Genomic DNA, 23391 nt, shown 5'->3' on the forward strand with positions numbered 1-23391 from the left:
GTCAGATAAGCATCTGCCTTGGGTTCAGGTCATGACCTCAGGGTCTGGGGATCAAGCCCCATGTCAGGCTCCCTGCTCAGTGGGGAGCCTGATTCTCCCTCTCCATCTGCCTCTTCCCACCCAGCTCATGCTCGCTTGCTCTCAAACAAATAAAATCTTTTAAAAAAGAGAAAATACATTCATAGTACTATACCGTATTTATATATAAAAAAAACCCACGTATAAGTGGATTCATACAGTGCAAACCTGTGCTGTTCAAGGGTCAACTGTATTCATTTCAGTTACAGGTCGGAGAAAAATAAAGATGTAAACTTTCATTATCCTTGTTCACAAAACCTCTGAAATCTATCCACAGACCCTGGTTTAGAACCCCTGCTTCTGTACAATAATAAAGATGTGTCCACAAGAAACACAATCCTTTGAGACGATAGGCCTCTCCCTTCTGCCAGGGATAAGCTTTTGTTCCTCATAAAAGGCAGAAGCAAAATGAAAACCTTTCCCGCCGGTAGTCATGGTGGTCAGTATTTTTCTCAAAATATAATCTCTCCAGTTTCTTTTCTTCTTATTTTTATGGGTCTATATTCCAGAAAATGAAAAAGAAAATGTTCAGCTCCTCAGCACTCGTGTGTTTTGTGGTTTTCTTCCCTTGGCGTGTCCCGTGGACACGTGGTGTCCAACCTTGGTTACGTTTCATTATTTTTGTGTCAGTGATAGGCTTAAAATTCTAGAAATTTCTGAAACATACACACACTTGGCTCACTGATGTTCAGGTATTTTTCCAACCTACCCCCCCTCAGGAATGCCAGCTGAGGGGCTTGCCAGTGACGTTCTCACTATCAACAAGCTTTGGGGGAGTCCAGACCTGAGAACATGGATGGCGTTCCCAACTGTTATGCATGAATGTGGTTTGTAAAAGAAGAGGTTCCTCCAGATTCTTGGAGTTGGAATGGCTTCATGATATTCATTCCCCTACAATTCCCGGCTATGAGTGTCTTTCTTTCTCATGGTATCTAGAAAGGAGTAACTTTTTTTTTCTATTAAAGGGGCCCTCACGTGATTTGGAGGATTTTGCTGAGAATTCTGCTCACAGTTCCCTCTGAAATAAATGGAGACCCCTGACACGTCATGACGTCATGGGTGTGATTATTGTGACGAACCAGACAGCTGGAGAAATGGGATGAGCACGGGGGCCACAAGGAGACTCACATCTAAACAGAGTATGTCATGGGTCCTAATGTCACCTGCACCATTTTCTTAGTAGAACAGAGTATAAATGACTAACATGAAACACGCACTTACAATCCACTCTACATAACCTATTTCTAATATGCTTAAAGGGCCACAGGGATAAGAAATATATGCTCACATTTTGTCTCCTTTGTTGGCTTATTAGCTATAACTTTCTTGTGTTATTTGTTGGTTGATTTACAGCTGATACTGTACATCTTTAACTTACCACAGTCTGTCTTTCTGTGTGATTATTCCATCTCATATGCAGTATAAAAACCTTACAATAGTATATGACCGTGTCTCTTGCTCTGGCCTTTGTGTGAATATCATGCATTTTACTTCTACGAATGTCATAGACTCTGCAATACTGTACTGGTTTCCCATGGCAAAGCTACTAGTGTTTCCTCCTGCTTCTCTAAAAAAACATTGCCATATACTTCATGGCTTAAGAGAGCATCAATTTCTCATCATACAGTTCTAGAAGTTGGAAGTTCAAAATCAGTTGCAGTGGGCTTAAATCAAGGTTTCCACAGGGCTGGTTCCCTCTGGAGGCTCCGAGGGTAAAATCTATTTCCCTGAACTTCCCGGCTCCTAGAGGCTGCCTTGCTCTCCTTGGCTGACGGCTGCCTCCTTGCATGACTTCCACCTCTTCCTTCTGCTATCATTCTGCTTTCTTCTGTTACCTATTCTGATCTCCTGCCTCCTTCTCAGTAAGGACCTTTCTGATTACATCAGGCCCAACCAGAAAATCCAGGAAATCTCCCCATCTCAAGATCCTTAACTGAATAAAACCTGAGAAGTCTCTTTTGCCATATAAGGTGAAGCTCACAGGTTCTGGGGATTAGGACATGGACATCGACCATGACTGTATTCTTCTTTTTTTTCTGTAAGACAGTTGTTTAAATAGTCAATGATCTTTTAAAGACATTTGAGCATATTTAAGTATATCATATGTTTGCCCATGTAGTTCCTACTTCCAGGATTCTTCATTTCTTTGTGTAGATCCATATTTCCATCTACTATCATTTTCTTTCTGCCTGAAAGCTTTAATATATTCATTCAAGTGTGGGTTGGCCAGCAATGAATATTTCCAGCTTTTGCATAACAGAAAAACTCCATTTCACCTTAATTTTTCAAAGATATTTTTGCTGGGTGTTGATTTAGAAGGTGATGGGCTTCCCCCCCGCCCAGTACTTGAAAGATGCTGCTCTACTATCTTCCCACTTGCATTGTTTTGAATGAGAAACATGCCATCTTTTTTTCCTTTATGTGTTCATAACTTTTCTCCTCTGGCCCCTTTAAGATTTTCTCTTTACCTTTACTTTTAAAGCAACTGGATCATGATGAGCATTGGTCTAATTTCTTCATGTTTCTTGTGCTTGCGGGTCACTGAGCTTCTTGGGTCTGTGAGCTTATCGTTTTCATCAAGCTTAGAATTTTTTTTTGCCATTATTTCTGTCTTTGCTGTCTCTCATTTCCTTGTGAGGTATCATCTGCATATATATATTAGGCCACCTGAAGACCCGCAGCTCACTGCTGCTGTCTTCTATTTCTCATCCATCTTTTTTCTCCTTGAGTTTCATTTTGGATAGTTTCAATCACTTTGTCTTCAAGTTCACTGACGATTTCTTCTGCAATCACTCATTTCCCAGCAACAGGGTCTCCTTCATTTCAGACAGTGTAGTTTTCATTTCTAGAAGTTTCCTTGGGATCTGTTTTATAGCTTTCATATCTCTACTTAACATGTTCAATCTTTCTGCTACCTTCTTGAACCTGGACTATGGTTACAATTACTATTTTAACGCCCTTGTCTGTGAATTCTATTTTCTGTGCCTTTCTTGGTCAGTTTTGACTAATTGATTTTTTTCCTCATTATGGATGTACTGTTCTGCTCCTCTGAAGACCTGGTAATTTTTAATTTGATGCTAGACATTATGAATTTTATTTTATGGAGTGGTGGATGATTTTGTATTTCTCAAATATTTTTGAGCTTTGTTCCAGGACCTGGTTAAGTCACCTGGAAACAGTGTGATCCTTTCAGATTTTGCTTCTACACTTTATTAGATGGCACTAACTAGATCAGCATTTAGGACAGGGCTAATTTTGCCACGTTACCGATGCAACACCCTTCTGTGCATTTTATGTGAGTTCCAGAGGTGGTTCCCTCTTATATTTTCAGATGGCCTTAGGCAGTCTTCTCACACATACATTTCTGAGTACTAAGCTGAAGTTTCATGGAGATCTGTGCACATTTCTGAGGTTCTTTCTTTATAAAGCTTTTCTGTGGGACCTCTCTCGTGAACTCTAACTTCCTTGGCCTCTCTGTGCTCCCAGCTCCGTTTCTTCAACTCAAGAAGACTTGCTTCTTCTCAGTTCTCCCTCCTTGTGCCACAGCCTACAGACTGGCCAGGAAGTGAGCCAGGATAATCACAGGGCTCACCTTATGTGCTCTGCATATCTCAAGGATCACAATTCACTCTTGCTGGATGTCCAACGTTAGGAAAAATCACTATTTCATATAGTTCATCCGATTTCTTAGTTGCTTCAGGTGGGAAGGTAAATCTGGTACCTGTTACTTTGTCTTGGCCAAAGACAGAAGTCAGAATAAGAAATAAAAGGCAACATTGGGACCATGATCATTTTATTACATGAGATCCAAGTCAATCCTCAAGGGCATTAAAGAATAATAATGGTTATAGAGTTCAATTTGGCATTGGATTAAAAGACCGTTCTGATTGGTTCTGGGTGTCTCTGGCTGCCAGAAGAATACAGGAGTTACATACATGGCCCTGAGAAGTTCAATACAGAGAAACACTGATCCTGCAGATGTGCCCAGATTAGTTCCGTGCTCCAGAGGATGGGAAGCACTGTTACCCAGAAAGGTGATAATAGCACACATATCAGCTCAAGTACTTGGGTACTGAGACTGTGACAGACTCAGTTCTCAGCACCTTATGTGTATTAACTCACCAGGAGCCTTGGATTTTACCAAGGAGGGTACTAATGCACAAAGAAGAGACATACAGACTTGGTCACTAGGAGTAAGCCTGCAGTCACTCACTACCAGATCTACTGTGCTGCTTTGAACGTTTTCTTGCCCTGGGAGGAAGCCACAGGAAAGATCTGTATGTATCCCTGCAAGACATTTGACAGAGTCTTCCATGTACGTTGGTGAAACAGATCGTGAACTCAGGTTTAGAGAGTCAATACATTATAATGACACAGAGGTCTCTAAGAGTTTCTTCCTCAACACAGCTTGTCCACAGGGCCATTGGTGGTTGGGTAAAGTCACAATGGGAACTTAAATTTGCTGTTACGGTTATGGATGGCTCCCAGATCAGCACATACTTATTGAGTACCTACTGTGTGTCAGGCACTGACCAAAGTACTTGGAAAACACTGGTGAGCAAAAGAAAGACTCCTGCCCTTGAAGGGTTTATCATCTAGAGAGGGATTATCAATAGTCATAACAAACGAGTGAATTATATAGCATGTTAAAAAATGATAAGTCTATGAAAGTAGGGCTTTCCCTTAGGGAACCAGGAGACCTGGGTGCTCTGAGTGGTTGGGAGAGGGTTACCAGAATAACATTTTAAAGATTTTATTTACTTATTGATTGATTGCGCATAAGTGAGTTGGGGGGAGAAGCAGAAGGAGAAGGAGAGAGAGAAAATCTCAAGCAGACTACCTGCTGAGTTCAAGCCTGACACAGGGCTTGAACTCATGACCCTGATATCATGGCCTGAGCCAAAATCAAGAGTCACATGCTTTACCAGCTGAGCCACCCAGGCGCCCCTTACCAGATTAAAATTTTAAATCGCATGGTCAGGATAGGCCTCCTTGAGAAGGTTGCCTCTGAAAAAGCAAAACCCCTCCAAACTCAAAAAAGATGAGGCACTTAGTCACGGGGACAAGTGGGAGAAGAGTACCCTAGCGGAGGAAACAGCCAGCATGAAGCAGAGTGTGTCCCCACCAGGAGCATGCCTTGCAGGTTCAAGAAAGAGCAGGAAGGCAATTTAACTGGAACAGAGTAGGTGAAAGGGGGATGCAGAAAGAGGTGAGGACAAGGAAGAAGAGGGAAAGGGGCTCACACCAACACCACAAAATGGGTGTTACAGGGAACAAGAAAGGAGCAACACAACATATGTACGCCCTTCTGTTACACTGAACACCAGCTGAAACACAGATCCATAAAGGTACCACATGAGTAAATTGATGATACATACAGCCAGCCTTAGAATCCCTTAGCTGGGGGGCACCTGGGTGGCTTAGTCAATTAAGCATCTGACTCTTGTCTTCAGCTCAGCTCATGATCTTGGGATTGAACCCCCACCGCCGTTGGGCTCTGCACTCAGCACGGAGTCTGCTGAAGACTCTCTCTCCCTCTCTCTCTGCCCCTCCCCCAATTTGGGCGCTCTCTCTCTCTCTCTCTCAAATAAATAAATATTAAAAAAAAAAAAGGAATCCCATAGTGGGGTGCTGCCTTAGTTTGGCTTTGAGTCATATGGTGCACCCCAGGACTAGGGCAGCACTCCCCAAGTTCTTGGCTCCCAGCTGGCCTCTGCCTTTCTTCTCCATCAACGCCTCGTGTGCCTCAGCATGACATTACTGCCATCTGACTGTGAGTTCCCGCCATCTGACTGTGAGATTCACCCTGAAGGGAGCACCCTCGCCTTGCCAGCAGGAAAATTCCTGCCAGCTCCCTGAGGCTGCTGGCCATCTAGTCAGCGGTGCTAACAGGTAGTACCTTCACGCCTGCTAGGTACTGGGGAGACAAACGGCCATTTTATTTTAGTACTGGTGAACTCTCAAAGGCAAGTGGGAAAACATATTTTGTGGTTCCCGGTGAGCTGTGGGAATAAATGCTCAGCTTGCCTGTAACTTACAAAATGAGAGGATCTCACTTGATTTGTGTCTGGAGCCTGTAGGGAGGGGAAAAAAAAGTAACATAGCTGAGCTGATCATTACTTGACATTTTGCTGTCTTCTTCAAACAAAATGAAGCTGGCAAAGGAAAATGAAATACTAGGTCTCCTTCCTCCCCTTTGGGTCTGTCTTTAAATGACTATACATAGTCTTTCTTTTCTCCCTCGGTAACAGACACACCCAGCCTCAGTCTGCAGCTCACCCCCCACTCCTGGCTGTGTGAGCTCGGCCTGTTACTAACCTCTATTAGCCTCTGTCTTCTCATCTGTTAAATGGGGTACAAAGCCTCTGCCTCGATGGTCGCAGTCAGGGTTTCATGTGACAGTGCATGGAAAGTTCTCTCTGCCCGGGAAATCATGAGCCCCCAGTGGAGGTACCTCCCTCCTCCTATCCCTCCTGGCCCAACTGGTGTGCAATTGCCAGTCTCCTAAAAGGCAAAAATGGCTGCAGCTCTCAGGGAGGAAGCGGTCTCTGCCAGGCTTCCCACCCCCATCACCCCACCGCCTCCCTCATGGGCCCCTAGTCAGGCCAGCACAGCCTGGCCTGCAACATCCCACCAGCCCTGAGGTTGCGCCAAGTGGCTGCTCTGTGTCCCGTGACTCAGCGGGGCACTTCCCTCTTCTCTACCCCGGCAACCCAGGGCGTCTCTATCCTTCCTGAGTGCTCAGGGTCCTCCCCGGGGGTTCTATCCACGTGGATTTTTGTGCAGACACCACACCACCAAAGGACCCTCTGAAAGCTGCCCTTGCTGCTGATTCTGTGTCACCAGGTACTTTCAAGGACTGAGGCAGGGATAGGCAAACAGGGTGCCTCCTGGCTAGCACGTGATAAATGAAGGAGTCTTCACGGTCAAGGCCGAAGGTGAGCACCAGACACACCAGTAGGAGACAGCTGAGGGTGATGGAATCCTGGGGCTCACTGCATCTCCCCATAGAGGTGTAAGGTACAAGGCACTGGGGTGTTCAGTGGGAGACGGCTCCGGAAGGGACCTCGCTAGCCCCTCCGTGGGGGGTTGGGACAGGAGGACTCATACAGTGCTGTGAACAAAAGAACTTCAGGGAAACAGCTAGCAGAAGGTGCTGGCCTGCTTTTGAGGCGCTGCTCTCTTCTGCACCCCAAACAATGACAAGTAGTGCTCCACCTGAGGGCCCCGCCCTGATTTCCTGGACCAACTCCCGCAGAGCCAGGAAGCACTCGAGAGGCAGCATCCCGCCTCCCGGAGTCCACGCGGACCTGTTCTGCGGGCTGTGATCCTGGGGTCTCATTCTGGAGGCACAGCCTCTTGCGTGTCCGTCTTGGAGTTGGTCTCACCCTAGGTTCTTGATCCGGGAACCTGTGCAGCCTTCCAGGCTCCCTCCCTGGGACTTGATGTCATCCCGAGCCCCAGCACGAGGACACCTGCCACTGGGTGGCTCCGGAGTCCCACATATCCCCACCCCAGCTAGTCCTCCAGCTTCTGGCCTTCTCATCCAGACGACATGGGCTCTGCTCCCCTACAAGCCAATTGCCAGCTAGAATGCCGGCTGCTCTGGCCTCCCCCTGGGCCACAGTATGGAGACGGGCCCTGCCCCAGGTCCTGGTGTGTCCATCTTGGCACCTCCCCCCACCCCCGGGAAGGGGCCACGCCGCGGCTTGCTGTCTACGGCATGGTGAGAATGTGTGTGCTCTGCGGGGGAACAGACCTGAGACAAATCCTTGCTCTCCTACCTACAAACCAAGCCATTTTTAATGACTGCTTAAACCTCTGAGGCTTGGTGTTCCCATCTCCCAGCTGGGGAGAGCAACGTGGGGAGCCTGTGGCGAGGGCTCCCACGTTAGAAGCTCTAGCGAAGGACAAAACACGCGGGCATTGCTCAAGTAAATGGTAACGTCTTAATGGGGTTATTGACGCTACTACCAAATAACCAATTGACGATTTAGTAGATGTTCCCGACCTGACACTTTCCAGCGCTTCCCGGGCTTTAGCTGCATTCCATAGCTATCCGGGGGTTTGATACCAGGTGACTTTACATCACTTCCAAGAAGGATGACGTGCACCTGGGCAAATGCCCGTGAGGGTGTATGTGCATGCGCGCGTGGGTAAGTGAAGGTGTGCATGCATACGTGTGTGTGTGCTTGTGTGTGTGTGTGCTTGTGTGTGTGTGGCGTGTGGCGAGCGGTGCCCTCCGACAGAAGCCAGATGCTCCTCCCTGAGCCAGCCATCCTGTGGCTGCTTACCTCCATGTTTCTGCAGAAGGTGGCGTTGGTGCCGAACAGGATCTGGCACTGCTCGTCGGCGCTGTAGTGCATGCCCGGAAGCTTGTGAGGAAGGCGGACCGCGTGCTGGCTCCTGGGGTCTGTGACCAGCAGACAGGTGCTGACTTTCGACCTGAAACAGCCGAGAGGCGAGCTGACTTGCAAGTGTCCTGCCCAGGTTTTTGTCTTGATTTGTCAGCCAGAATCAGGTGAGAAAGCTGCATCTCCCAAATTATGGGAGGGTGACGCAGGCCCTGGGCACATGGCTTGCGCGTTTTTGCTCTTTTCGCTCTTTTTCTCCCTGGCCCAATGCAGATCTTTACCGCAAAGGCAATGGGAGGTTAGAATCAGGAAAGAGCCTGAGAATCACACCCGTGAGGCTAATGTACCTTTCACAAGTTTGAGCACTCTTGGATGGGAATGCTTTTGAAATAGATTCCAAGGTATTTACTCAGAATACGACCTTGAGCAAAATCACTATGCTTAAAGAAAAAATAGAAGGTAGGGTTGTTTTGCTTTATTTCAAATAAAAACCAAGTGCTTATTTCCAATTCTGCAGATGCTCTTGGAGGGTCTGTGGCGGCTGACGGGTCTAGGTGTCTCTTCCCTGAAAGCTGGCTGGTGGCACAGTCTGTAAAAAACATCAGGACTGCAACCAGGCTGGAAATGTTCACAGATGTTGAGAACAACTCTGAGAAACTGCACTGGGGGGCTGTGAGCCTGTGGCTCCATTAGGAGGTTAAATACTTGAATGATTTGATTTCTCAATTCCCAAAACGAGGCAGATGGCCGTGGAAAGGAAACCCAGCCTCTCGCCAAGATTCTTGAGGAACAGGCTCGCACACAAATACACACGTTGGGCCACCTCTCCCGGGCTCAGACGTGTACACACAACACTTTGACCGGCAATGTGTCTATGAGCAAATGAAAACACCCTGCCCTGTTTCACTGACCCTTCTGGGAAATATGAAACAATGTTGAGTGGCTTACAACAGTTCAGTGAGGTTCTGTGATAACAAGTATTCAAGAGGAAATAGATTATATCAAAACTAACAAGTTCATTTTTAAGACTTGTGTACCACTTAATTTCCCCACCCGCAGGAAATGTCACAAAAGAAGACTCAGGATGAGGACAGAAGGCAGAGTGATGCCTGTGGCTGCTCCCTCCCGAATTCACTGGGTGCTTTCACGTGTTACTGAACTGCAAAGCTCCACAGGCAGGTAAGACTCACTGAGTCCCTTTCGTCTCCACAGAGCGGACAGATGAATCCCGCTAAGTAAGGAAGTGATCAGGGTCTGCCCATCAAATCTGTAAGTTTGTCCCTGCGGTCTTGACACTAAGGGACCCTCATAGTACAGGAGCTAAGACTTTGTTTGACAAAGGTCTGAAATCAGATGGCCAGCAATTCCATAGAAATCTGCGAGTGGAATGGTGCAGATGTATTCTGGAAAGAAAGTGGCAGTGAGATAAACAGAGCCCATCCCCACGTGGGAAGGAGGTGAGCAGACCCGGCTCTCCAGCAAATGTGCTCCTTATCAAGGGAAACAGCGTGAGCATTAAGGAAATGCCCTTTCCCGTAGCAGCCACGGGATGCTGCTAGGGTGCTGTCCATTCAGGGTCAAAATACTGCAGAGAAACGAAATGGGGTTCTTTTCAAGTCACGGTCACCACATTGATATTCAATCAAGCAACAAAGCATGTATGAATAGCAGCTGGGTGCCCCCATCATATCAGACACACACTTGGGAGGAAGTCTAGGTCAGAGTGGGGGGGTTCCATACTGACCGCCTCTTTAGGACAGCTCAGAGTTCTAAGAGATTCGTTTCTCTTTCTCACACTTGCTAAGACTCCAATTGTTGTGTCTTCTGGAAGTACTTTCTATGGTAGCGATTGTACAGAATGATTCAAGGACTTACTTGAGGAAGTTTTCAAGGTCATCGCGACTGCAGGAGGACCAAGAGAGGTCACTGGGGTTCCGGCCTTTTACCCACTCTCCTGACATGATGTGGGATCTGCCGGCGCAGGACGAGTGGTCGTCGTCATGGTTCATCCCCAAGCTGCCCGAGGGAAAGGAAAAGGAGAGAGGGACACTTAGGCTACAGGCTTTCACATACTATGCTAACTTAGATCAAGCCTGAAAGACAAAGAGGGGCACAGGCTGATACCTGGTACTTGGCTATTCTCAACAGAGCAAACCGACAGCCGTGAGCTTATAGAGAAACAGAGCGAAGATTTCCTTACTTCATGAATGAAGACTGATAGAGCACACAGAACACCACTGCATTTGCTAAACGCATGAATAAATGAAGAAATTAAACTCACTGTGATAGCACAGTTCTTAAACTGTAAGTTTCGGATGATTATACTTGCTTTTTGACACTAAAATATGCCAACATTAAGGATCTAAATGTTTTGTTGCCCTATGGGGAAGTCACCACGTGAAGGTCTAGTGGGGACCATCCAAGACTTGGACTTACATGATATCACGGGTACAAATCTTCAAATCAGTGAAAAATTTGGCTTTTCTATCTTTCACATCAGTATACCTGGGTCCACCGAGATCATACCTGTCGCCTTCCCTGCCCAGGTGTACCTGACAGACATTAGGATGCCTGTCGAGATGTGTGTCACTGACCACGCACCATAGGCTGAATGACGATCTTAGTTTGCACATCTGACGTCACTGGGATAACCTGGGACACGGAACATATGAGATCAGAGGGCCCACGCTTTGCTGACCTGTGATTTCCAGGGCAGAGGCTCACTGTGCCAAAGGATGCCCATCCTTTGTCAACAAGCCCAATGGAGACAATATGCGCTTTCCTTCATTCAAAAATATTTATGAGAGGTTTCCTGAGTGCCAGCTCATGGACTAGGAAGAGAACAAAGAATGGTGCACGACATGCCAGCCCTGACCTCAGATCACTGCCAGCCTGGGCAAGGAGAAGTCACAGACAGAGATAATTCTAAAAAGAGGTTCTAAAGGCTTCTCTGGAGCCGCTTTTCCCAGTTTCCATCATTCGCCTCTGACCATCGTCTGTCAATTCCCCCTGAGGGATGCTTAATCCTGGTGTCTCTCGACAGAGGCCCGTGTTCTTACTCTGCACGCCCTCCAGGCCCCTCCGTACTCTTGCCTGCGAGACACGGCCTTCACCGCCGTCACCACGTGGAGATGGATTAGCCAAAACTACCCGTGTCCCTTGTGGAATACACCGGCTGGCCCTCGTGCTCCTGGGTCTCCAGGCTGGCCGGGCACCCTCTGCTCCTGTGAGTCGAGGGTGCACTTAACCAGGCCTTAATCCTCAAACCTATTTATGTTGGTAACACTTGCTCTGTCAATTAACTCGTGTGGTTATACGTTGTGCTAGCCAAGGAAACAGGAGAACAAAAGTCGTTTTCAGGAAAACGAACTTAGCTAGTAGCTAAAAACAGACCACTGCCAAACTGGGGGTGGGCAGGACGAGTGTAAAAGATGAGGGGGGTAAAAAACATAAAAATCTGCCCCAGACTGCTTCACAAGGGTCTTTTATGTTCTACTCCATCTAAGAAAGGAAAAAAAAAAAAACAAAAAAACAACCCTGGGATTTGAACTCATTTCGTTATAGTTGTGGCTTGTGTGAGGAAGGTGATATGTAAGTCCAATCGGCAGACACACACCCTCAAGGCAAAGCTTTCACCCCCACCGTGAAATTGGTGAAAAAATTAATATTTTCATGGCTTCAGCGAAAACAAAATGTTGAAGGCACCTAAGTATAATTTCTTTACATTTCCCCACTCGGACCAATATTTTTGGTCAGTTGGTCAAGTGACTACTATCCTGTCAGAAGAAAGCACACCTGTGGTGCCCCCTTTGTGCTGATGGCCACGTTGTGCCGTGGTGGGACCGCTCTTCCAGACCTTGCCCTGAACCAGGGCCTCCCTCTGCGTCTCCCAAAGGCTTTTCCAACTCCCCAGACTCCCTCAGGGCAGCTTTCTATCCCAGCTTCTCCACCAGGGACTGGCACGGAGCGGGCACTCTGTAGTTCTTGAATGAATTATCTATTTAATCCGGGGCAAAGCACCACCAAATTGGAGAATCCGTATCCGTTACAGGGGTGCTAAGTCTAGTGCCGTGGCGGCTTGTTCAACAGAACGACGCAAGCCTTCTCTGCTTAGACTCAGTCTTGCCCTCCCGCCAAGAGACCAGGTAGCCATCCGATGCAAGTGAAATGAAGCGCCAAGAATTGCCAGGTTAAGTCTGACCAACAGGAATAATGTAGATATTTTTCCAGTAGTTACTTCGCAGAATGAGCCCTACTTTTCAGTGCCATTACTCAGCTTTTTCGTTTTTTCCCTGCTTGCTGTCTATGCCTACAGCTATCTATAGCCATCTGTCTGTCTATCTACAGATAGACAGGAACCGGCTAGCTCCTTTAAAAGTTACATGGAACAAAGAGATGATAGGACTCTCTATCTACCTATCATCTCTTTGTTCCGTGTAACTTTTAAAGGAACTAGCCGGTTTTTCAAGTGCATGTACAGCACAGGGTGTTAAAAGTCATCTTACATTTGATTTAGGGTTTGATTTGAGATTTTTAAATAAAACTAGCGGTAGCGTTTTCAAATAGATCTTCTGAAAATGTTGTTGGATTTCAGTGAACTCCGCTCAGTGTGTAGAGGTGACAGAAATAAAATGTCTCGTGAAAAATGTGGCTCTCTCCCATCTTCGGTGACAAGGTGTCTGCACAGCACACGGACCAGGTGAAACCGCTTTGCTGCCGCCCTCGGGGAATCCGATCCCGGGAGAAGCAGCCCGTGAGTCCGTTGTTTTTCTGGCTTTGCACTTCTATAAGCCAGTTCCTGTCATCCCGGGCTGGGATCTCCAGCGCGGCCACCAGATGGGTTTCTTCAAACAACAAGGATGCTGTTTGGGAAACCACAACTGGGGGAGAGCCAAGCCCTGGCAGAATGGCCTCGCCACATATGGAGGAATGTTTCCTTTGTGACCACTTCTGAGTTTTTTCTGGTGGTCAAGTTGGTCGTAAAATGAAAGAGGCTCCTTTGCTCGCTCTGCCAGACTCCGCCGGCCAGAGGGCCTGGTCTCTCAGGAGACAAAGCGATGTTTACAACAGCGTTCAGAAAAGCTGACTATGCCATCCACAACTGCATGCCTGTGCAGTACGTTAGGTGAGTGTTTCAGGACGCCGGCCCCGGAGAAGGACTTCCCCAAGGAATGTTCCAGTCAGCAAGACCAGCCAAGAGTGGGATTCTTGGATTTCTGGAGGCTGTGTCTAACACAGATCATGTTTGATCTGGTTTAAAATGTTCAAATGCTAACTAAGCGCCTCATAAATTCACAGTTTGATGAACCAGCATTGGGCTGGGAGCCTCGATATTTGAGGTTTACATAAACTACTGTTTAGGCTATTTTTAGATTAAACTCAGGATTACTTGACTGAGAAATGTATGTTGTTTTAGGTTTATGTCCCAGGGCATCTATTACTTCTGGCCACATTATATTTAACAAAAATGGGTCACGTTAAGCACACATGCTAACTCTAACTTCAAGAAACAGTGGGGTTAAGGATGCAGACAAGGCCTCATGTCACACGTGACCCAGATTTATGAGACACAATAACAACTTAATGGCCTTGAGTTGATTTTATCTTAAAACAAATAACACAGTGCTTCTGTATTTGCTTTAGGAAATCCAATATATACCATGCAGGGAGTTCTAAGAGAATCCCTACATTGCTCGACCCCTTCTCGCTTCACCCCCAAATCCTGGCTGGGTGTTCTAGGCTGGGTAGATCTGCCATGTTGAAAGCTTTGGTTTCACCTGGCTCTGAGCCTACCTGTCTGTTTCTCAGAAGCTTTGGGATTTTGATATCAGGGATGCAATCAGCTCCCACCTCCCCTCAAAGCACTCTTGCCTAGGAACCTAGGGAAACAGCTCCTGCGATGTAACCTCTCCACTGAAGGGGTCCTCGGCCAGACCGGGCCCCATCCCAGTAGCCCTGCGGGCAGACGGACCGTCCCTTTTCAGGAAACACTCACTGACACCACAGTCACAGGGATGGCTCGTGGCTCTTTCTAGAAAATGAGAGGCAGATTTGTATTAGTTAATATTACTTACCATGATGATAACCAACACCCCAGCTTTGCACTAGGAGGAAAATTCTTGACTGTCAGTACTTCTTTGCCAAGAACCACACTGTGTCCTCCATCTTCAGTCACTCAGAAACGCCACCTACGCGTGTTGAAAGTCACCAGGGGTAACAGGCTGTACTTGCTTATACAGGTTAAACGGTCCTGATCACCCACTGAAGGGGAACAAAACAAGTAGGCCAGGATCACATCGAAATCCTCTCATCCCAGAGAAGTCTTTGTCTGTTTTTGGTTTTGCACAGGGAAATGAGCCCGTCAGCCTTCAGGATTCCAGCAGCAATGGAACCACCAGAGTAGATCTGGGGGCTCGACCGGGTCAGCTTTTCCTCCTACACAGGCAGGATCATCGTGGTAAGAATCATCCTAAAACACCATGAAATTCTGAATCACCAACGGGCAAATCCTGCTCAACGCAGCGCTGGTGTGAACCGGGCTTCACTGTCGCAGATTACATCACAGCAGGTGAGGACGGGTGAGACGCGCACAGTAGAAAGCGTCTGTCTGCCCTAGCCAGAGCGCTCCGGTAACACTCTTGTTCCCGAATTGGTACATAAGGGATTTTGAGGTCTGGCTTTGGGTCTGGTGTGCCCTCTCCTCACTCTTGTCTGGGACTGCATACGTGTGCATGTGGGTGCGTATGCCTTTATTCATGCGGAAGACTCACATCCAATGGGCCGTTGATTTTTCATTTAACAAAAATTCAATTAGCTGTGGTAAGAGAGAGGTAAAGAGAGAAAAAGAAAAGAGAGAAAGAGTGTGGCCCAGGTGATGGTGCCCCTCGCTCTGGTCCCTGAGCATGCACGCCCTGAGAGAGTGTGACAGAGCCGTGTAGCTGCCTTCCCTCGGGAGTCTCAGAGACCCCTCCGTGAGCACAGCGTCACGCTGAGGGGATCCTGCTGTTTCACGACACCCATTTTTCACACAACACGGCCACGAGGTACGGAGTCTTGACAGGTGACATTTAAATTTTATGTGATGCTTGAAGAAATATGCTGCCGGCTCCCAGAGTGGGAGGAAGATCGGGTGTGAGGGACCTGGGGTCCAGTGCCTGATGTGGCACCTGTGAAAAGTGATTTTTAGAGGTGATGTTGATCTATTTTCACCTTTTATTCTTGTTTCAGGATCTCGCTGTATAACGAGTTGTGGCATCACTGGGGTATCATTTGGCCTGAATATTTTCACTTTATCTCCCCTTGTATCCATAGCCTCCGGAGGAAGCAAACACTTCCTCCATTCTTGATAAGCCCCTTTGGGGGCTGTAAAACTAAGGCGATTTGCTTCAGGTCATACACTAGCTTAGACTCCTCGCTGCCGGCCAGCCTCTTTTCTGTGAGACCATCTTTCCGGGCCAGGTAGACCAGAGCAGGCGCTGTGCCGCTCAGTGATGAGGCTGCACCCCTTCCAGCACCTTCCCCCCAAGATTGCCCTCCTTTTGGACATGAACACGCACAGCAGCTGGCTTTAAGCCCCAGCTGGCTTCCAATTTTTTGATAGTTTTAATGAAAATATGTAAACAAAGAGATGATAAAATTCAAAGGGGTAGATGGACCCTTATGTTTATAACAGCATCATTTACAAGAGTGAAGATGTGAAAGCAGCCCAAGTGTCCGCTAACGGGTGGATAAAGAAGATGTGGTGTATGTATAGAATGGAGTAGTATTTAGCCACAAAAAGAATGAAATCTTGCCATTTGCAGCAACACGGGTGGAGCTAGAGAGTACAATGCTAAGCGAAACAAGTCAGTCAGAGAAAGACAAGTACCATATGATTTCACTCATATGTGGAATTTAAGAAACAAAACAAACCAAAAAAGGGAAAAAGAGAGAGAGAGAAATAAACCAAGAAACAGACTCTTAACTAGAGAGAACAAGCTGATAGTCACCAGAGGGGAGGTGGGTGGGGGGATGGGTGGAACAGGTGACGGGGACAAAGGAGGGCACTGTTGTGCTGAGCACCAGGTGGCATATGGAGGTGCTGAATCACTATATTGCACACCGGAAACTGATATTATACTGTATGCTAACTATATTAGAATCAAAATTTTAAAAAATGCTATGCAGAAAAAACAATTTCTGCTGAAAGCGGACAGTTTGTGAGTAGACGCCATCCTAGTAGATAACGGAAGTGGGGACATGCCAAAAACTGTACATATTCAGTAAACAGTATCAAGATATGGATTTCTCTCAAGAGTTGTCAAAATGAAATTCTGACTGTGTGTGTGAGTGTATATGTATGTTTAAGGGTATTTGCCATCTTGCAATTCTTTTTTGTTTTGTAGTTATTCTTTAAAAAATTTATTTGAGAGAGAGCGCACATGCATTCGAGCACGGGATAGGGGGCGGGCAGAGGGAGAGAGAGAAACTCAAGCAGACTCCCCACTGAGTGCGGAGCCCAATGTGGAGCTGGATCCCACGACCCTGAGACCACAGCCTGAGCCGAAACCAACCCATGATGCCACCCTGGTGCCCCTCGTAATTCTTCTTAAAAGATTCTTGAGATAAAATGAATTCCGAAAGAATCTGCCAGTAAGGTGAAGTTTCTGATGATAACACACCCTAAGAAAAAAGGGAAAACAGAGAGATGATAGGAAACCCCTTCTTCTACATCTGAGATCCTGGCTTTGGGGTCACACTGACGGGGACGAGAATTCCAGCCCTGCCTCTTGAGAGCGCAGCACGCCCCTGCACCTCCCTCTCCTCATCCAGGACCACACAGGGATGACATACTTAATGCCATTCATCTCTTTGCTCCTCCATTCGACAAATGTTTGTCAAATGCCTTCCACGACCAGGCACTGGTCTAGGCGCTGGCACTGGCTGCCCCTCTGCTGTCATGGAGTCCATATTCTCAAGGAACAGAAGTGAGGCGTCCGTGGGAAGACACACACACATGCCTGGGTGAGGGAAAGCTGCAGCCCCCCAGCTGCAAGCCCAGGTGCCCTCAGAGAGCTGCCAAGCTCATGAGGGAAGTGGAGAGATGCCATGCCCAAGGGAAGGTGGGCTCGTGGCGAATGGAAAAGTTGCTACCCTGTGAAACACCTTTACATTCCAGTTCTCTTTGGCAGTGAGCTAACTGAAGAGAACAGGCCTGTTCTGGCAGCTGTGGGGCAGGGAGACCCCTGTGAGACACTTGGGAGCCTCAGATGCCCAACTGCTCTCGGCAGGCAGTCATCCCGTCCAAGACCACAGACACCCCAGGATGCCTGTGAAGGATAACCACTGAGGACCTCTGGTCTATGCCATGTGTTGCCCTTCGAAGAAGAGGGCGAAGGTGGGGGGTCCACGGCACCACGTCCCATTTCTTTTCATCTCCCAGCAGCACGTCTAGTTTTGAACAAGGTCCCACTTTTGCTTGTTTCCCTGCACGTCCAGCAGCCAGGGGTTGGTAAAGGCTCGGGGCCTGGAAGGCTGAAGCTATTGCCATCTTCGTGAAAGGCTGTTTCCTGGCTCTGATATCTCCTCCTGGCTCACCAGCCCAGGCGCCTCTGGTCCTGCCTGCCTCTGACAAAGACGGTCCTCACACAGTGAGATGGGCCAGCCTTCCCTGCTCCACCAGCTCTCAGGGCAGGGCAGGGCACAGGGAAGGGCTCAAGAAGTGGCTGGAAAATAAAAGCAGCCCATGGACATCTAGGTCCATATGGCAGCCTGCTAACCCACAGAACAGAGGCTCCCTGGGGTGTCCTTCCTCCGCCTCACGAACATAAGGCGAGCGAGTCCATGATGGCATGGTCCCCAACATGAAGAAATGAGTGGCATCTCTGTGAGGCTCATAACCTTCTCTGCACAGTGCCCTTGCTGCTTCAAGCCTTCTGTGAGCGCATCCAGAGCCGATGTGTGCAAACATGCGTGTCATTCCTTCCACAGGCTTGGAATCAAATGATGCTTGAAAATTTTACCAAAAAAAAAAAAAAATCTACAAAGTGATGTTGACCTCTGACCTGGGAAGACATTCTGTGAAAGGGGAGGGGAGCGTGTGAGGCGGACTCCAAGCAAACATTCCAGATAAGTTTAGAATGGGAGCTACATGAATGGAATAAGGATCTAACCTCTCAAGGGGACAGCTTTAGAGGTGACAGGACTGATTCAGACGGAAAGGCTGTCGCGTGTTCAGAAAAAACCTCTAGGGGCGCCTGGGTGGCTCAGTCGGTTAAGCGTCTACCTTCAGCTCAGGTCATGATCTTGGGGTCCTGGGGCTGAGCCCCGCATGGGGCTCCCTGCTTGGCGGGGACCCTACGTCTCCCTCTTCCTCTGCTGCTTCCATACTTGTGCACGCTATCTCTGCCAAATAAATAAAATCTTTGAAGGAACAAAAAAAAAGAAAAGGAAAAAAACTCTACCTCTGATAAGGTAAGCAGAATGAGTCAACTTTCCTTCCTTCTTCTCCTTAGTCTTTTTTTCCACCCCCAAAATTATCTCACGTGTTTTAAGAACTTTACTCCCATATGATTTTTGGCTCATCAAGTTCCACAGAAAAGTCCTTTTAGTTTGGGACTGCACTGAATAACCTGATTAATTGGGGGAGAACTACAATCATTGAAGTTTTGAGTCTTGCCTTCCTGGGACACAAGCATCTGTTTCTCTTTCCAGGATTTCCTGAATGACCTCCAGCAAAATTTTATTTTATATAAAATGTTTTCCATTTCTTATTCACCTCATTCCTAGGTATTCCACATCTTTGGTAGATGTGGTGAATGAGGTCTGATTTTCATTCTTCTGTAACTGATCTGCCTGTGTACAGGAAAGCCATGGATTGATTATTGCATACAGGTCTTGTGATTGACACCAATGTGAACCCAGTGGCTGCAATAGTTTGTCAGGTGATTCTCTTACCTCATGCGGAGAACAATCACTTTGACTCTTCCCTTTCAATGTTTATAACTCATTTCTTGCCTTATGGAATTTGGCAGACTTCCAAAACAACGGAAAATAGTAGTTACTGCATGGACATCTTTACGCTGGTCCCAAATTTAATGGAAATGCTCTTCATACACGCACACTGACATCTACTCTAGATTGCCGTAGGTAGGTAAACTTGATCAACTCAAGGGCATCTTCTAAATAATCATTTGAAGAGGACTTCCTCACTGCCATTTCAAAGTAAACACTAAGACAGTCTGAGATAGTGGACGGAGTGATTGTCCAAAAAGAAAGAGGTTATGGTTGGTATTAAAGATTTGCCCCCAATTAGTTGGGGGAACTGACACAAGGCTCCAACCATCCCAGGCCTGTTTTCTTAGCTGGGAAGTGAGGGGCTTGAACCAGATGAATATGAAAGGTTTTCCAGTCCAGGATGTAATCATTTCATGATTCTTAATCTAGAAGACTGAACACAGTTTAGGGTAGAGTTGCTATTCACTCTTTCAGTAAGAGCTGATTGAACATGACCTTGTACCAAGCATTTTCAGGGCACCAATTATATAGCAATGAATGGCACATACAGTCCCACCTGCAGAAAGCCTACAGTCTGGCGGGGATCACAGATAAATCAACGAGAGCTGACCCATGCTGTCCAGTGAAAATCTTTGTGTGCTTTCCAGTATGGCGGCCACTGACCACAGGTGGCTATTGAGTGTTTAAAATGTGCTAGTGTGACTGAGGAACTAAAGTTCCTATCTTATTAAATTTCAATCAAGATAAATTTAAAGATCCACCTGTGGCTGAGGGCTGCCGTGCTGGACCATACAGGTGTAGGCAATAATGTGATTGAACAGATTTGAATACCACCATTGTGCCAGGAGCCGTGGATGTCATCACACTGGTGTAAGAGAACATCCATGCCCACAAATTACTTATAGACTTACAGATTCTGGGAGAAATAAGACCACTCGATGACACACCTGGAGAAGAATTAGTGGCCAGGTGTAGATATCAGGAACTAAAAGCCATGGACATTTAGAGAAGGGAAACTTCCACAGGTTATCTCACAGAGACTTTCTGTATGACCTTAATTTATGCCTTGTTTTTTCTGCCTGCTGATGGCTGTGCTGATGGCACCATCTATGAAAAGCCCTCCAAATCCCAGGGCTGGAGTATAATCTATTAGAAGAAACTGCATTAAAAAAACCAGAGAAGAACCTCTCTGAAGGCTTTACACAGCATCCAAGTAAATGAAAGAACATCGGCCTAAATTGATTCAGACAATGAGGTGCCTCCAAGAGCAAACATAATCTCCAACAGAAAGAGGGATGCCTCCTCTGTGCAATTAGATCTGGGGCATTCTCAGTGTCAAATCAATTCAGTCAAAGAATAACATAAGATAATGTGCCTTTGTTAACTGAGAAAGTGAAGGGTGAGATATAATAAGGCAGAACAAAGGAGATACTTCTAATGCTGGAAAGTTCTGTGAGGCCCTCTTTAGCTTTTTAGAAGAAGAAAATGTATTGAAAAAACATGATTTTTATTTCAAAAGAAGACTACAAAAGCAGTGAGCTCTTCTCAAAATAGCCACAGACACAGCGAACATCATCCTGGCCCCAGAGCCGTCATCCCTCCCTACTCTGGGCCTACAATGCAGAAGTGCTCCCGGCCAAGCGCCTGGTGTGACCTGCTGAAATCCAGAATCCTGGGAGGCCCACGAAGACACCGTCAGCTCCAGGTGCCAGCAGCATCGACAAGGCTGAGCCCCCTGAGCTCCCCTACCCTCCCAAGTTGCACGATGGTCCACTGGGACGGCTGTTCTTCTTCAAGTCTGTGGCGGGCCTTCCTTTGGCTTGGCTGTATTTGATGGAGGTGTGCGTGAGGCGTGGGAATGAGGCAAGGAAACTGAAGGACCCCATAAAAACCTGTGTTTTGCTCCTTTTCCTGCTTCTATTCTTGCTGGGACCTGCACATCCACCCCACTGCATATGTGCCTCCTGGTGCAAATACTGTGTGTCCTCCTTGTAAGGGACAGGGAGTTCATGACTTCTCTAGAACAGAAAACATCTAAGGAAGGACCAGGTGAGGATGACTAGACAAAGAAAGCTGCCATATGTGCATTCCAGACCATTGGCACTAAACATCTCGACACCAAGACCCCTGGCTCTAAGGAATAACGCCTCGGCCCTTGACTCTGTTCTAACTGGTTCCCGGATGCCTAAGGAGACTTTGTAACAGACCACTGTCCTCAGTAAAAACCCCCAGACTCCAAACAAAGATGAGACTCGGGCTCCTTTCTGAGTCTCCCACTCTGTATCTGCTCTCTCTACATTCTCAATAAACTCTGCTCTCACTTCCTGCTGTCTCGTGTTTGATTCCCATCCTGTGCGAAGCCAAGGACCCTCTTGGCTGGTCCTGCGGGACCCCCTCTGGGTCTCCGGACTGCCAGCCTCAGGAAGGGTTCCGAGAATGCAGGCTGATGCAGCATAAGTGGGTCTCAGCTCCACGCACTTTTCCTAGTCTGCCGAAGGGGCTCTGCAATGATGGGGAAACCAAACCTGAACTTCGGTGAGGGGAGCTCAACAAGAAGACCATGTGCAGCTTGGCAAGCAAGAACATAACCGAAACCCGGCAGAGTACGAAGTGTTTCTCTCTTGAGCAATGTGCTCCCAAGGTCCTGCCAAGGAAAGACTGCCGGAACAGAACACTGTCCCTAGCACGGCACTGACTCTGTGAAAGGAAACTGGGAGACTGGGTGCGAATGAGAAGCATATGCTTTCTGCTTCTTGGTCTAAAGAGTAGTCTAGCGGGGCTGCAGACACCGGGCTGGAATAGGGCAGGAAATGGAAGGACAGCTGAAACCCTCCAAAGACACAAATCCCGGGCTAATACATCCTAACCTTCCTATCTGCAAGTCAAGAAGGAAAGTGCAGTTAACAATGGATGGCAAAAAAGATGTGTAAATGGAGAGCAATATCTCACTTTTAGGGAAATATATAGCCACCCCCATCCTGTGTCTCTGTCCTCTGTGGAGTGGTACAGAGACAAGCACTTCGGGGACCCAGCACTGAATCTCCTGGTCCCTCTGCAGTGGGTCAAATCTCCACGGCCCAGCTCTGCAGTGAGGTAGAGAAGGGAGAAGAATGTGATTCTTTCCCTTCCCACCCCTGGTATCCAGCACCCAAGGTTACCTGTCCCCTTCTGTCCCCCTTGTGTCCCTGATTCAGGGGAATCTTCCCTCCCCCCACCAAAGCCCTTTGCGTTTTAACAGTCAGCACATCCATCCAGGGGAGTGACAGCAATGGCGGTGTGTTGGGCACTGTGGTGGCAGATGGGGCATGGGGGGGGCGAAACTCACGACACCAAAGTGCAGGCTCTGTTCACCACACTCCGCAGAGGTGGAGATTCGTCCACTCCTGCATCAGGTGAAGGCTGCCATCCATTCTGGTGTGAGCCGGCGAAGGCCAGAGGACTGGAAGGGCGTAAGTTGACGCCCTTATCGTGCCCTCATTCAACTACCAACACCGACTCCAAGCCTGTCACATACCAGGCACGGCTCTAAGCACCCATGTGCCTATGGGACACACATCAAAAGTGCAGACAAAGGTGGGTGTCTCCCTGGACATGGGTGCTGAACGGGACACCAACACTGGGAACAGGAGAGGCAATACAATGGGGCCTCCTTCCCAAGCAGAAGGGGGTGCCTGGAAAAGCAGAGGAACAGTGTTTTCATCGTGCCAGTACATGTTACGTGTGTTAACTAACTATTGTTGTCCCCACTTCACAGGTGAGGGACATGAGAGCAACTGAAAGGGAACTGAGAAATTGAGAAGCCCACCCAAGGTCAAAGAGCTAGTAAATGGTCAAGTATAATTTCAGCCTGGGCAGTCTATACTCTGAATCTGAATGTATGGCCCAGCCCTTTGAGGGTGAAATCTGCCCCCACACTCAAAGGAGAGCAAAGGATGGGACCTGCTAACCTGTGCAGAAGTGGCAG

The 23391-nt window shown here is 47.6% G+C and overlaps 1 protein-coding gene across 1 annotated transcript in view; it reads right to left on the reverse strand.

Moving 5' to 3' along the window:
* The window catches only part of ADAMTS17 (ADAM metallopeptidase with thrombospondin type 1 motif 17), a 353798-nt gene that overhangs the window by 166806 nt on the left and 163601 nt on the right, over positions 1–23391 (reverse strand). The window contains 2 exon segments of the mRNA XM_034667944.1: positions 8373–8523; positions 10308–10448. Coding sequence (XP_034523835.1) covers positions 8373–8523; positions 10308–10448 — 292 coding nt within the window.

Source organism: Ailuropoda melanoleuca, chromosome 9 (genome assembly GCF_002007445.2).
Source record: "Ailuropoda melanoleuca isolate Jingjing chromosome 9, ASM200744v2, whole genome shotgun sequence".
In the NCBI taxonomy this organism is placed as follows: domain Eukaryota; kingdom Metazoa; phylum Chordata; class Mammalia; order Carnivora; family Ursidae; genus Ailuropoda; species Ailuropoda melanoleuca.